The sequence below is a fragment of the Simochromis diagramma genome, unplaced genomic scaffold (genome assembly GCF_900408965.1).
Source record: "Simochromis diagramma unplaced genomic scaffold, fSimDia1.1 OVJJ01000293.1, whole genome shotgun sequence".
NCBI lineage: Eukaryota > Metazoa > Chordata > Actinopteri > Cichliformes > Cichlidae > Simochromis > Simochromis diagramma.
Window position 1 is genome coordinate 21,694,421 of NW_024386801.1, and position 16,582 is coordinate 21,711,002.

Consider the following 16,582-nt stretch of genomic DNA (forward strand, 5'->3'; position numbering starts at 1 on the left):
ATAATATACACAATACAAGGGTGATTAAATTGACCTCAAAACAGCGCCAGTGTTTATAATCTCGCAGTCTTGGTCCAGTGTCAGTTTGCATTTATAGAGAAAATAAAAAAGTATCTGGACTCGAGGCATAAAAATCAATCCATTTGCTATGCCTTTGTGGTCGGTCACAAATTAACACCCAGATATATACAAGATGAACACAGCCAAAGTAACACGATCTAAATTTCTATTATGTGGTTCTTTTAACAGGAAGTTTGTGGAGACTGACTTGTTTTTGTCAGTCGTAACAAGAACTGAACAGTTTTGGATTTACATTTTGTTATGTTACATCCATTACGCTACGCTATGTTACCTTATGCTACATTACATTACGCCACGGTACGTTACAATAGGCTATGTTCCATTTAGCTAAGTTCCATTATGTTATATATATACTCAGCTCTACATTACGTTTCATTACTTTACTTTACTTTTAGGTCCAGACACAGAAGCCTTTTGCTGTGAGAGTGCTAACCACTGCACCATTACACCACTCTCCAATTAGCTCTGTTATAAAACATTCACTCTATTGCATCTATGTATACTTTTTTAGTAAGGTTCAAGGTTGTCTTCTATTGAGATGTGTTTATTTACCTTTATGTTCCATCAGCGTATAGACATCACAGTCCATTTAGCATTCACCAATCTCAACATTTCTATAAACATGTGTAACTTAAACCTGTTTTTCTGAAATAGAGAAATAATACTGTAAAAAAAATTATGAGCAATTTTCAAGATTGTGGTTGTTGTAACGCAAGAATATATTTAGGATTTATGTTAAGCTATACAAAAGTTAAAGTTACCCACAAAGGTTTTAATTGCCTGCATTATCAAACCGCAACCCTGACATGCAGACACAAAATCACTTCACATGGTGACATTTAAGTAGGCGGTTCACAGTCGCAGATCAAATTCAGTTTCAAGAGGAGAAAAAGACCCAAACCCCTCCGTGTCACCCGCAACAGCCCACTGCCCCCTTGGCTGAATTATCCCCTGAAGTCTGGATTTGGTGGCTGGAGTTTTTCAAAGTGGCGTAGGATGATTTGTTCACAGCTAGTATTCCCAGGATCCATTGTTGAGAGTTGTAATCCAACACCAGCCATCTGCAAGGACGTGATAGAAGCACGCCGCGCTTATTTAATTCCTGCACCCCTCCCCGTCTGGGGCAGGCCTTCATGTCTTAAAGCAGAGTTATAATTCAATAAAATGTATAATAACTCAAGCGGGTTTGGCACTGGTTATGAGCTTATACGGGGTACTAATGAATACTGAGTTACTTGGAGGTCTAAGGTTTAGTGTGATGGTGAATTTGCTGTTTCGAGTGTGAAACACACGAGAGAGGCTATTTTTTCTTGTTTTTTTTCTCCATGGATCAATCAAATCACCTCGATGCTGTTGCACCAAAATTTCATTTTTGTATGTATGCAGAGGACAGACATGTTTGTTATTCCTGGTACTGCTGTGAGGCCGATTAAAAGGGCGCACATGGCTAAAATCATTCTTTCGAGACAAAGGCTTATTTAAACCATGATATTCATTGATCGATGAATGCTAAGTGGCTAATTTAGTTGGGGTGGGGGGTGTCCATTTATGGGTAAGATTTAGAAACTGCGGTTTACCGACTGAATCTATGAGTACATCAAGCCATGAAGCAGAATATCTGACCTAAATTACATTCACAGACACGCGCACAAGCAATTGGAATCTGCTTGTCTCAGTTTGCTTTGATGGACCGCCAAATTTCACCTTCATGCTTTTGTTATGTTTCTGAGTCACGGTGAAAAGTAGGATCGTCAAATTTTATGTCAGCTTGGGCCTCAAGGGTTCCAGTAACCCATTATAGAAGCATGACCTTAACAAACTCTTAACTGTTTTCTAGCCAAGTTTGTGATTAAATCATTGTTTTATGGCACAGTGGTAACAGATCTATTACCACTAATGGTGTGGCCTCCATCACAGCTGGATCCTATTGTCATTGGACCTGAAAGTGTTGCATCCCATTTATCACTGTCATTTGTGTGGGGTAAAGAAGTGCTATTTGTTAGTCCTTTACAGGTTTAAACACGAGGTTTTCATTTCCCCGATGATGACTGACTAATGCTGTACGTCGTGTTGTAACCTGCAGGCCATTTCGGCTGTGTTTTTCACGGAACGCTGCTTGAGCCAGACGGGCAGAAGCTACACTGTGCCGTCAAGTCCCTGAACCGTAAGTACAGGTTTTTTTCATCAATGTGTTAGCTTTGGTTTTAGCGGTGTTTGATGGTGTTTTTTGGCGGGTGGAGGGTCTTTCAGTTTTTTATTTCTTTCTGTAGTGTTTTCTTTCCAATAGTGATAAGTGAAATATTTAATTGCACATTTTTTAAATTATTAAACCAATGGTACTGTTTCTCACCTCACCATTACTATGTTCTTTATCAGCTATCCTTAAGCTTGAATAAGGTGCCTGCATTTCAATGAACTTATATACAAATACACACATATACACCAAACCACTTCATTAGGAATACCTCTGCTGCTCATTAATGCAAATGTATAATCAGAAACTACACAACCTTTTCAGTGAATGAACCAAAAAAGAAACAATGGGGCGGTGGGGAAAATGTCATTTTGTTGTCAGAAGTCAGAAAAGAATGGCCAGATTGCTTCAAGCTGAGGCAACAGTAACTCAAATAACCACTCGTTACAACCAAGAAGAACACCTCTGAATGCACAACGTTAAATTTTGAAGCAGATGGACTCCGTATCAATCTTCTGCATCACCTAATTAATACACTCTCTGACAATATGACACAGAGTTTGGATAGAGTAGTTTAACCTGCTCCCAACCAGCTTATGGGTTCACTCACAGTTACCACAGTGCTTTATCCAGGTAAAAAGACAACCACTTTTGTGACTTTTAACCCAATATTTAGGCCTCAAGAGCCTAATTCAGAAAATATGTACAGTATGTAAACAAATGCCATTGGAGTGCTCCAAGGAGCATAACCATGTGTCTCACTCTGAAAATCTCACTCCAAGTAAATGTAATTAATAAATAAGAGTCAGGTGTGTGCAAACTGAGGCTTCCCTGGTTAAAATGCTTCATGACCCCTCCCTCACCCGGCACACACAGACTAAAGACACTGTTGTTGTCAAAACGGATTTGCATCCAGCTGCAGTTATTCAATCATTCATCTAGTTATATTATATTGCATACTTATTGTATGATATCACCGCGCTCCCAATGGCATTAAAGATCTCATCTCATCAGAAGCCTGAATCCTTTTCAGGCTTGAAATGATGGTGATGAATGAGCATTCGATAGTGAGGACAGCATTAGGGTCCCGGCTAATCGTGTAACCTGTCAGTTGCAGCAAGGGAGATTGATGCAGGAACAATATGGGGAAAGGACCTGTGCAGCTGCTAGGGGACGCAAACCACACTAGGATGGTAGGATAAGAGGTAGTAGGATAATTTTCGGTGGTAGGACAATTGTAGTGAATGTGCAATTCAATTTTGTTGCAGTCAGTAGCTTAAACTGATTCCTTTATCCTAATGTAGCTGTTACTATGATATCTAGTTGAATGGCAAATATGTTTTATGACAAGCACGAGTAGTTTATGTAATAGAGACATTCTCCTCACAGAAAAACTTGAGAATCAAAACTGAAATCAAATGTCTTCTCTTTCTGCCTTTGGGGTCTAACCTCAGCTGAAGGCTAAAGAGCTTCCATTTCTAACTAGATTACAGCAAAGTCAGCAGGGCTAAAGTGCAAGACACCAGAAGCAGGGATGCAATTGGCAAATGGGAATGGGTCAAGTCTGGGGTGAATCTTCAGGGAAGGTGTTATCTTAGATGGGTTTCTATCAACATTCTCATTCCCCAAAGGTATCTAAGGAAGGGCTTCCCACTGAAATCATGACAGGAGAGTTGCACCTTATCATACAATTATCATTCCTGCCAGTTTCCAAATGTCAAATGTTCATAAACAAAGAAAACATTTAAAGAGGGCCCATTCAGCCCCTTAACCTTTTTATTTTATTCTGGGCCTTGATGCAGCAACTAAATTTGTGTTTTTAGTGTGAAATAAGCTATTTTAGCTCCTCTCCCCTTAAGCCAACTTTCTTCTCATTGGCTGCCCAGTTCAAACAGAAGGGTTGATCATAAGATGGGTGGGGATGAACGGCTGTATTCATAATTTAAAAAAGAAAACCATAATAGGTCCCCTTTAACTGTATTTTATTTTGACTTTACGCAGGGAATTTTAGAAATGTTTCATGATAAAAGTCAAAAACTAACTAAGCTAACGTGAAAATGATGTCAACTTATTTTTTTTTCTTATCAGGCATCACAGACTTGGAAGAGGTGTCTCAGTTCCTGAAGGAGGGGATCATCATGAAGGACTTCAGCCACCCCAACGTTCTCTCCCTGTTGGGTATCTGCCTTCCGCCAGAGGGCTCACCCCTGGTGGTTCTTCCATATATGAAACACGGCGACCTGCGCAACTTCATCCGTGATGAGGGACATGTAAGGGCCCACATAAAAGCATGTTGCAAATTTCTGCACCAGAACTTTAGTTCATTTCAAGACACATTTCACAAGTTTGATGATGTGCAACAAGGTGACTGTAATTGATTCTTCCAGAACCCAACAGTTAAGGACCTGATGGGCTTTGGGCTGCAGGTGGCCAGAGGGATGGAGTATCTGGCCAGCAAGAAGTTTGTCCACCGAGACCTGGCTGCCAGGAACTGCATGTGAGCTGGCATTTACTCATTTAGCATCAAGTGATGGTGTTTTAAATATAAAAAGGCACAACACAGCAGAAAATAGAAGTAAATACAGGTGGGAAGAGACAGAATCAAGAGAGCAATAAAGAGTAGAATAAGTACCTTATAACAATGGCAAGTAGAAAATAGTCAAAGAAAATAGTACTATAATACTATAATTAGTATAGTAATAAGTTAATTATTTCAGTTATTGTTAAAATGAAGTAAAAAAGAAAGGCATTTCCTGTTTTCCCCGACAGGCTGGATGAGAGCTACACAGTAAAGGTGGCAGACTTCGGCCTGGCCAGAGATGTTTATGACAAAGAGTATTACAGCGTTCACAACAAGAGTGGAGTCAAGCTGCCCGTTAAATGGATGGCTCTGGAGAGTCTGCAGACGCACAAGTTTACCACCAAATCAGACGTGGTGAGGACTTTTTAGCAGTGTTTAACTGTTTACATCAGAACAACAAGTATGTCATTAAAGGGATAACAATGAAACTCTCTCCATGTAGTGGTCTTTTGGCGTATTGCTATGGGAACTCATGACCCGCGGAGCTCCGCCGTATTCTGATGTGAACTCCTTCGACATCACGGTGTTCCTCCTGCAGGGGAGGAGGCTGCTGCAGCCTGAGTTCTGCCCTGATGCCCTGTGAGTGTGCGCACATACAGTATGCAGAAGTTAATTTAAATGGAAAACCAGTGCGAGTACAACATTTCTTTTCTAAAGGCTTCTTGATTCTGATTGCTGAGCACTTGTTGCTGTGGTATGTAAAGTGCTGACCCATTAGTGAAAGAGTTACTGGAAGTGTTAAGAAAACCTTTTCTCTTGACACAGTCAAGTTTTTCCAGTTTTCTTTGGAACAGTTCACATTGGAACTGCTGCCAATCACTTGTCAAACCAGGACTGTTTAGACTGTTTCAAGCAAACTTACCTGAAACTCTTAAAATCCTTTTTTTTTTTTTTAAACTCAGTCATTTTCAGCGAAGCTCACTTAACACTTGCTCTTATCCATTAAACTCTGGCCTGTGAAGCAAATGCCAAGAATGATCTCATTCATCCCAGATAACATCATAAGGTGCATAGTGTGTGTGGACGTTAGAGGGGAATGGGAGTGTTCAGGTGAGGAGGCAGAGGCCCAAAATTCCCAAGCTATAAATTAAACAGACGTCAGGAGATGATGCACATCTGCAAATATTTGTGCAATGTTTCATCCACGAGTGTTCACAGGATGTTTTGGGTCCCAGATTATGGCAGACTCGTTAATAAGGAGGTGTTAGTTCCTGAAGTCTTAACAATGAATTGTTTTGGGGGGGTTTATGGTTATTTTGCTTTGGTGCAAAATAATAAAAATGTGGCCCACTCGAATTACAGATGTTAAATACAATTAGCCCTTAAAATATTTTACTTTTTTTTCACATGAACACCTATGAGGGAGAAAAAAGCAAACCTTTATAAAATACTATGTGAGGGAAATGAAGCCCTTCTAATAAGTGAAACTGAAAAATGTCAAAGAAACAGTAGTAGCACAGAAGATGCAGGATATTTTAGAGCTACAATATAATAAATAAAGTCATTACACCAAGAAAAAATATGCAGTAACTTAACCAAAGTCACATTCAAGATCTCTAGAACTGACTAAACCGCTAGGATTGCTGGGAGCCCACCACTTATTTGCTGGGCCACATAACAACAGATCACGTGATTTGTCCACCCAAAAAGATGTGTTTACAATATCTATTTATATTACAGAAATATCAAACATTACAAACACCTTCTAATGCTTTTTTTGTAGCAGGGGCTACACAGTTCACGTTTCCCGTGACCAAGAATTCACCTCTTGTGTTTGTAGAAAGAAATGCCTCGTCGCTAATGGACATAAATAAACAGCAATCAGACTCGGTACAGAACAATCACTAAGTGTTTGTGTTTGCGCAATTTTTTTGTGCTGCCCTCATACACTGGTTTTCTAAATTGGCACTTCTTCACAAAAAAAAAAAAAACAACTTTAGAGAATTTGTAAAGTAAGCATTTGTCTCCAATTAGTGTAAATTAATTTTCCTCTTTTGTAGAGCCCAACCATTGCATCATATCATGGCGGATATTATGAGTGAATGTTGGCCTCTTACAGACATATGTATAAATAAAAACAATCAGAAAGGTGCTGTGGGCTGTTTTGATGTCTTGTCCATCACATAGCTTATACATATAACAAACATACATACATAGATTTCTTTTCACCCTAGAAATCCTGAATCAGTCAGGCTCTACTGCTGTGCAAGTTATTTCAGAAGCCACATAAACAAAGACTTCTTAGAGAGGAGCAATTACATATAATATACCCACATCAATACTGCAGCTTTTAAGTCTTTACACTCTACATCTCAGATGCTAGCTTTTAACATTTCAAACATTTTGCCAAATCACTGTACAGTGTACAGGTGTAACCACATGGTAATGTCCTGCCTTCATCATGATTTAATGTCTCTCTTCTCTGCTTTTAGCTACACGGTCATGATCGAGTGTTGGCACCCAAAGCCTGAACGACGGCCCTCATTCTCTGAGCTGGTTTCCCGCATCTCTGCCATCTTCTCCAGTTTCAGCGGCGAGCACTACGTCCTGCTCAACACCACGTACGTCAACATAGACAAGATGAGCCCCTACCCCTCCCTCCTCTCCTCCACCGTTTCCTCCTCCTCATCCTCTTCTGAGCCTTCAACATCCACTTCCCTGCCACCCCGCTCCCCACTCTTCTGTCAGGTGGCCCAAGACTGCTGCACCTGAAAAGGGAAAAGGGAGCGGGTGATGGATGAGACTCGGAAGGAGGGATGAAGCAAGGAAGAAAAGGTGAGGTGATGAAGACTCTGTTTGAGAACTACTGTATGTATTTGCCAAACACTGGACACTGCATGCTGAGGGAAAACAGACCTTTCACTCACTGTGCATTGATTGTGGCCCTTTGACCTTCTCAAGCGTCACCAAATGACAGTGGACTCCAAGAACTTTAGGGCTGACCTTTTCAACTTTTGTCAATCTTTTCTGACCTTTCATTGACCCAGAGGAGCAAGAGGTCAAACGTCCTCCATCGTGTACAAGACAACTACAATGCCTCCTTGGAGATTTCCGGTAGACAAAATGGCCATCGCAGAAGCTCATCTCAGTGACTGATGCACCCACACACAAACCAGGGTAGCTTTCTACTCCTCTGTGGGTGGCATGTGCTTCAATGAGTGGATGTGGCTCAGACCTTTACTGCATCTGTAATGTGAATGAGTGACAAATGGCCACGTAGTCATGTTATATATAAAAGTCACACCTCCACAAACCGTAAACATGACTTCATGTTACCTGAGAGACAATCTAGCCTGTGCTCTGATGGGTTTTCTGCCTCGGGTGAGTAAACTGAGGCATACTGGAGGTTAGTGGCAGTGTGTAAGTGTACAGTGGGATGTGTACAAATTCTGCTGCCTGTGTGCAGATCACTGGATGCTTTATTTGTGTAATTGTCTTTGGACCACTAGCTTTCTGATGGGTAAAAATTCCCCTTTCAGAAATGTGTTTCACCTGTGGGGAATCCCCAGATGTTTCTGGTGGTGAAATAAAAGCCTTTTTTTTTTTTTCAACTTGAAACTTATATATCAAAAAATAAATAAATAAAAATGCAGCTCACTTTGATGTTTTCTTGGAAGTAAGAGTAATAAATGAGGACCGTGCAAGTCCAGGGAGTTTTGTTGTTGTTGCTTACTGTATGTCAAGCATCTGTTTCGTACGGCTTGCATTTTATTGACAGAAAAACTGTGTACAGTGTAGCTGATAAAACGGGTTCGCAGCCACAAGGTTTTTTATCTCACATTTAATTCATTCAATCAAAGCTCATATTTTGATCCCTTGAATAACTTTTAAAATTTTTGTTGTGCTCTGAAGAATCTCAAGTTATCGCACTTCAAAGAGTCCCTGTGTTTGTCTGGCCTCAAAACAGGACTGTCATTTTATCTGACTGTAACTGACCGCTGTATATTCTTTTATGATCGCTCTGTTTTGATGTTTAACAACCCTACCCGTGTATTTGAAAAAATCTGTTGCCTCTTGACTACAAATGATGTACAATTTTGACTTTCTGAGAAGCATGTGATAGGGTTTGATATTTCACTCCATATACTTCTATTCATTTCAGCACAATATAAAAATTAGAGTCAGACCAATATGATGCTGGACCGATGTTATAAGCTAATATTAGCTTATTACCAACATATTGGTATTGCTGTGTAGAACCCAGTATAAATTGGGGTTTTTTTGTTTTGTTTTTTTACAGTCTGTAATGCAAGAACAAGATACTTGAAGAATTGTAGAAATTTTTCATCCTTTTCTTTCTGTTTATTCTGGAGAGCATGGGTTCGGAGATGCAGTTCTCTCACCACACTGTGCAGGATATGTAGCAGAGTAGCATTGCAGCTCAAGAAATGGTCGGGTTTTGTCTCTGTGCAAGTTGTGTTTGTGGAATACACAACAACAGCAACAGCCCCAGTATTATATCTTTAGGTTGTATTTCTGAGCATTCTGTATATATATATATATATATATATATGAACAGCAGCATTGAACATTGGTACCTGCCTCAAAGCTTCTCTCCCAGCTAGAGCAAGAGGCAGGGTCCAGCCTGGACAGAGGCTGGGCTAACACTAAATTTTAAATGTTCTGTTTGAATGTGCCAGTTAGCCAAGGTAATATGATGTAGGCAGGGAAACATATTCATAAATGTATAAAAACTTATTGCTGCATCAGTTTGCCATTGTAATTTACTCAAGTCCCTAAATCCAAGTGGTGACATTTGTGATGACTATTATATAACAAGAAATGACTTCTTTTTGTATTATACTGGAATATATAACTTAAGTAGGTTTGAGTTATACAGTGTGCTGAAATTAATGGAATTAAATGGTTTCCTGAAAAAAACCCAGATTGTCAGAAATGCAGCAGTTTGATTTTTAAATTGGTTAGCTCTCACTTCGAGTAATTTGTCACCAATGGGCTAAAACTTCACTCATGTGGTCAGTGTTCATTTTAACATTGCTATATGTAGCAGATTTTTGTTTTTTGCTTGTACGTTGTTGTTTAAAAAAAAAATCTGAATGGCTGCTGATATGATTGGGCCATTAATGGACAGTTATGAATGTTTGCTATGACAAGAAAATTGCTGTACTATATTTTTGTATTGATGATGAGCCTCTTCTTCGCTGGGGTGACCAGGGGTGAGTGAATCATGCCACAAACAATGATTAAAACCACTTGTATATGAACCACTGCCGTTAGTTAAATACAGACAGAGACGTGTGGATTCGTTGTGGGTCTGTGTGGATGCTCGTTTAGCTTCATTGCTGGTAAATCATCTTGAAAACGATATAGAATGTTGTACAAACTGGAGCCGCCTCACAAAACTCAAAGACTGCTGTCTCTTAGATCATGTGATTTTCTGATGCTTTGTTTGTTTTTAACACTGTCTGTTCTGTGTGTGCGTGCGTGCGTGTGTGTGTGTGTGTATGAATTCGTCTATACAAAAAATCCTGAAGGTACATGTTCCTATGTAATGTCAGTTGAATTCTGTCAGTGTAATAAAGCTATATTATCAGAATTCATTTACTCTTCTTTACGTCCTTTGCTTACCGTTGAGTTGGCCATGCTTTTTTTTTTTTTTTTTTTTTACTGAACAAACCGTCCTTTGAGGTGAACATAAAACAACCATAGAGAACTGTAATTACTACGCAGGGTACTGCTGCATCATGCTTTCCATATGTAGCCAACATGCAGCTGCTACTGAGTCAAAAATGCTTCCACAATGAACAATAAAGGTATTGTTGGTGAAATCACACACTGTACGCATATTTGAGAAAACCTGTTTGAAGGTTTTTTTGTTTTGTTTTTTTTAAATGATCCTTAGTTAGGCACAGACAGAATAGTTGTTCTCAAACTGTGTGAGAGTGATACAGTGCCTGCCTTCAATTACTGCCTTTGTTCTGACATTCACCCTTTTTTGTTTCCACTGCCTGTAGGTGACCTCTGACCCCTCAACTCTAGCTTCCCTCTTTTCTTTCACTCATTTTATATACCTAGTCTAGACTTTCCCCCTTCTCTCTCTGTCTAACTGAGGTGACAGCTTGACTTTCAGGACTGGGTAGTTTTGTGCCGTTACACAGCAAATAGTCTCAGTCCAAGAGCCACAAACCTGTTTTACTGGGAGCATCTTCAAGAGATGAAAAGGTTGTTGCTGGTGTTTGACAAAAGTAAATTCGATCTAATCTGTATTCTTTTACTGTGAAGTGTGTGCTGACTTAAGCAACATTTTCTTGGTTTTTACTGTTAACTGTCACTTTTAACTTGTGGGGTGGAAATGACTGAAGAGGTAAAGGTTAGCGGTTCAAAGCTTGACTACTACAGACTGCGTGTCAAACTATTTGTGGGTAAGTGTGTGATTAGGTGAACAAGGTTTGGACTGAAAAGGGTTTTCAGCTGTATTTTACCATTTCTGATTCCAATGAATCAGACAAGTTCTTAATTAATGTTTGTATTCATATTAGAATCCATAAATCTCTGCAGATGCAAAATAAACTATAGTATACTAGCCTCTGAGGTCAAAGTCAGAATGAATGGATATGCATTTCATGATTATTGTTCGTTTTTTTTTTTTTTCATATATATTATTGAATTTCTTGTACATGTGGTTGATGACTGTGTGAAGCTGCTGCCATGTTTCTAACATTATTAACTGTGTTGATCTAAACTGTGTTCAGATCAAGGAACTGACCTCACAGCTCAGTGTTCACTAGTGGTGCTTGTTTCAGTCATTGAGCAAATGTACTGTTTATAAGGGTGGAGAAACCTGCAGGCTGCTAAGACAGAAGTCACTTGGATGAGTGGTGACACGTTTTCTCCAACTAAAAACGCTACCTGCAGATGAACAGAACCAACTTTTTGGGATGTCTTTAGATACCTTTGCAAATGTCATTTGAAAATACTACTTGTGCCCCAAAAATTATGTTATTGATCAAACCTAACCATTTTCTTTTGCAAAAAAAAAAAAGCGTATTTTTCTTACAAAACATTAACTTTTTATTGTATATATGCAATATTGTGACTACAGTATTTATAATGCTGCATTGAAAATGCTGGATGCAACGGTGTAAATGAATAAGAACAAGGTGGCCCACGCGCACAAACACAATGTGTTACAGTGTGAAGAAAAACAAAAGAAAAACATTCCTTCATCTTTGCAAGAATACATTGAGGTGCCGTGGCCTTCAGGGTCTTTACTGCACTGAATGCACTCAGTGAAACTGTGTGGGCTTGATGGTGAAACTTTGATTAATTTGTTTCAAACAAACGTACTTGTTGAAAGTAATATGTGCGACTTTTTAAGGCCTACAGCAACAAGGTAGAAGGTGTGGTTTAAAGTTTTTCTTTAGTAAGATGAGTCACACAATCTGTTGTAATATGCCACTGTGGATTTTTACCTAGTAAGCAGTTTAGTCCTATTGTGTGTTTATGCATTTCATGTTTGTTGAAATCAGGGATAAGATTATAGCTTAAATCACTGATTTAATAGTAGTATTATTATGACCATCTATCAATTATACAGAAACAGCAGGACCTACGTTTGCTTAACAGCTTACATGTTGTAAAGTTTTGGGTTTTTCTTTATCTAGCCCAGGGGTCGGCAACCTTTCTGATGGTGAGTGCCATTTAAAATTTCCTCAGAAGTCAGTGTGCCATATGATTGCATTAGCAATACATTTAATAACGCTCTATATTAACAGTTACACACTATATAGGACCACTTTATAGAATTATATTTGTTCGCAGATGTTGGCAGCTATCAGTGAATAGTTATCAGCTATTTTGAAACAAAAAAAAGACACTTTTTATCCATAACAAGAACTCCATAACAGCAAATGAACTGTACAACAGAAAATACAAATGCTATTTATGGTCTCCTCACAACAATGATAAGAAAAATAAACTGGGCCAATATGGCATGTTTGTTAATACACTCTGATTTCTGGTCTCCCACTCAGAGACACAGGTCTCCAAGTGTCCAGCATTCAGACGGTTACCTGAGGACACTCATGTGAGAGAAAATCTGCTCACACAGACATGTAGAACCAAATACTGTCAATAAGGCCTCTGCAATGTTCTGAAGACAGTTAAACTTGTCAGGTAGTGATGCACAGCAGGTGAAAATGCAAGCTCCATGAACACGCACAGCTGTAGATTCCAGCTGCTTCAATGTTATATGTATGATTTCTATACATTTTACGTCAGATAAAAACTTTGGTTGTAAGCTTCAGATAATTATTTATTAAAAGCGAGACATTTTAAATGAGAATAAGAAAGTATTTCTTTGTGCCCCCCTTTCCCTGTTAATGCCCTACCTGGCCCCCTGGCAAAACAGTTCATTACTTCCCTTCAACTCATTCATGTCACCTAAAAGGTAAACCTGTTTCTCCATCACCTGTTCAGCTCTGATGATTCAGTAAGGACATCTCCTGGTTTCATCCTCATGTTTCCCTCTCACCAGATAACCAAACCAACATCATGACCAGCAGCTTTTACAGCTGTGGCTCCAGCAAACACCAGCTGATACTAGAAATGAATATTAAATAAATTCTAACAACAGCTGATCAAGCTTAAACGTGCTGCTGTTGTTTAGCATCCAGCAGTTTCCTCTTTCTGGCGCAAAGTGGGCGATAAACAAACAAGAGAGAAAAGCCGATCAGCTGATCATTGAGCCGTTTCATGATTGAAGTAGCAACAGGAGAGAGAGGGGAGAGAATGAGAGAAGAAGAAGCAGCTGTGCAGCGTAAAGAGACAGGATCAATCCAGCTTTGTGTCTTTTTCCATTCTAGCTGAAGTCCGGGACAAACTGTTCCTTTTCACCTCAACACGAAATGAGTAATATTTTCTCTTAATGCGGGACGATTCCGTGTTTTTACGGGACGGTTGGCAACTCTACTGACTAACCTTATGAATAAAATAAAGTTCACTATCAGTAACATCAAAGCACCCACCCAGCTGTATAGAAACTCCGTCATGCTAGCTAGCACGCAGTACGAGTTATTCTAACTGACTGTAAAAAGTCAGCACAACAAAAATAAACTCCACCTAAACTTGGTTTATATCTGACTCAAACTGCAGGTCATAACTTCTTGCCTGAAGTTCAGTTCACCTGACACTCGGACTGGCGGCCGCCTCGGGTCTCTCCTCCTCCTGCCTCCCCTTTCTCTCATCCACCTGCTGGCCTCCACCACTTGCTAATGTTACTGAATCTGAGGAAGCTCCGCCACAGCCACCACCAAACAACCGAGTTATTTTTACACACCGGCCAGCATCTGGCCAATCCACCACCTTTCATTGTTTATACCGTTACAAAGAAGAAAAAAAGTCACCGAGCAAATGCCCGGTATGCCCGATGGCCAGTCCAGCTATGGTCGTGCCATCAGTTAACCCTTCGCGTGCCACAGCTGGCACGCGTGCCTAGGGTTGCCGACCCCTGATCTAGCCTATAATTAGAAATCATCGTTTAATAAGGACAAGTTGAAAATCATCAAAGTTATACAACGTTAAATGTGTATAAATGTTGATACATTTCACTGAGTCCCATTAAGTCAGTCTATACTAGGATGGTATAACTGTCTTTTTTTTACCTATTTCAGTTATAGGACCACCATTTTTTTTTCTCAAACCTAAAGTCGATATAGACAAAGAGGAAGACAGCTATGGTGGAAATTTCCAAGACACCAGGAGAACATGGACGTGATGCAGGTATCCTAGCTGGCTTGTTCTATTTTCTTTTCCCTAAGGCTTTAAATTATCCTAATAAAAAGCCATGTTAATCCCCAGCTAATGCAAGCATGACATATGTCTGCCTCTGCATCTCACTCTAAGCATTCATCTCACTCCTGCTGCACCAGGCTTGTCTTGTCTTTCATCCCTGTTCACTCAGTCTCTCACTCTGCTGCCTTTAATGCCACTGGGTTTTTCTGACTGAGGCCGTGCTTTTCTCTGTGTGTAAGCCTTCCCAAATGAATGCATGTTAACCAACTGATTGAAAGACATTTATTGGCTTAAAATCATGCTTTTAAGTATATGCACCCTTTTTCACCAGGGGCGAAGCTCTACATGTTTTGACTTTGCAGAGTTTTCCACTGGATGCCCTTCCTGAAACAATTCTGCAGAGTTTTGTGTCTCCAACTGGAATCGAAACAACGACCTTTCACAGCTGCCAACTGCTATTAATATTTTTTCTAAAACACAAATCTGAGAATTACCTACATGGTAACAAACACATTATCCCTAATCTGTAAGTCAACTTGTCCACTCCTTCTTATTAATCCCATCTAAAGTCAACAGCAGGCTAATTTAAACCCTCTTTTACTCGTGTGTTTGTACTGGATGCCCTTCCTGGTATTTGTGTCTGTATATGTTCGCCTGTCTCCTCTTGTAAGTGAATCACGGCCACACACATGTTCAAAAAGGGGACAGGTGGGACTGTTGATAGGATCATAGTAAAAAGGTAAATGGTGCGTGTTTTTCCTGCTAGAGTCATTAAGTGAGTCAGAAGCACAGGAATGTAGGGGACACCACTGATCTCAAACACACACATCTCAGACTTGTGTGTTCATTCCCTGTTAGATACGCTGCTGTGCCGTACGACATTTCTCCACTTACATATAGTGAAGTTATTCTTTAAATGTTACTTCTTTTGCTCCGTTCTCTGTCAAGATGATTCCACACTGCTTCAACAACGTGGAGGTCCTGGTTCTGGGGAGGCTAATCCATAACTTATAGTGTTCCCTAATGTGCTTTTCTACCCAGGGATGCATTTAATGCATTGGCAGCGTTTTTTGGGTGATTGTCATGCTGAAAGTAAAGCTGTTGCCATCAAAATTCCATCAATTTCCCAACATTAAGCTCCCATGCACCCCAACGCCAGAGCCTCGACCATGTTTTACCGATGGCTGTAGACACTCATTGTTGTACCTCTCTCCTGAATCCTCTGTGCACACTGAACTAATATTTTCTCATTTAGATTCATCATTGTTTCCGCTGATTATTGTTGTATTTCTTGTGTAATTTGGCATATATCAGCTTTTTCTCCCTTGCTTAAAGATGGCTTCTTGACAGCCCCTTTTTCATTGAGAATACTTCTATTGAGGTTTCAGTGAACAGTAGATGGAACAGCTCGAAGGGGCAGATGCATCTCAGATAGCGTTTATCTGCTATCTGCTTCTGCTGAGGAGCCAGATCTGCCTTGGTGCTTTAAACAGCACACATTCTTGAGACAGCCTTAAGAATCAAGCATACACCATTATGTAGTAAAAGTTAGGCAATTTGCGTGGAAAGAACAGCATCCCCAGGCTACATCTGTAAATCATTGCTGGGTGGCAGCCCTTCCCAAAATCACTAACAACAGGGATTCCAAAAAAAACCCCAAAAAACTGTGAGCTTAACAAATATCTTGTGCTGTGCTTCTGTGAAAAAGCTGGTAATAGAAACATGCAGTGGAAATGTATAGAAGGTTCTGTATTGGGCACCAGAATCATCACTGCTTGAGTATAAAAGAAGTAATAGTGAGAGTGGTTTGGTACTCAAAAGTAATTGGACAGATGCAGATGTGATGAGCCGGTCAAACTAAAGCCTCACTCTTGAAATTTTTTGTTGGACTTTGGACACACAGACTTCAGTTCACTGCAACCACCTAATGTGTGGGGGGATCTGTGTCTTTCGCAGAGACTGGGTGATAATCA

The 16,582-nt window shown here is 39.9% G+C and overlaps 1 protein-coding gene across 2 annotated transcripts in view; it reads left to right on the forward strand.

Annotated features, from left to right (window-relative positions):
• Nucleotides 1-10,417, forward strand: part of met (MET proto-oncogene, receptor tyrosine kinase) — a 66,622-nt gene extending 56,205 nt beyond the window's left edge. For both annotated transcript variants that reach the window (XM_040026533.1, XM_040026532.1), the window contains 6 exons: nt 2,165-2,245; nt 4,364-4,545; nt 4,663-4,772; nt 5,045-5,210; nt 5,299-5,435; nt 7,289-10,417. In XM_040026533.1, coding sequence (XP_039882467.1) covers nt 2,165-2,245; nt 4,364-4,545; nt 4,663-4,772; nt 5,045-5,210; nt 5,299-5,435; nt 7,289-7,568 — 956 coding nt within the window. In that variant the 3' untranslated portion in view covers nt 7,569-10,417. The remainder of the gene's footprint in view (nt 1-2,164; nt 2,246-4,363; nt 4,546-4,662; nt 4,773-5,044; nt 5,211-5,298; nt 5,436-7,288) is intronic.
• The last annotated feature ends 6,165 nt before the right edge of the window (nt 10,418-16,582 follow it).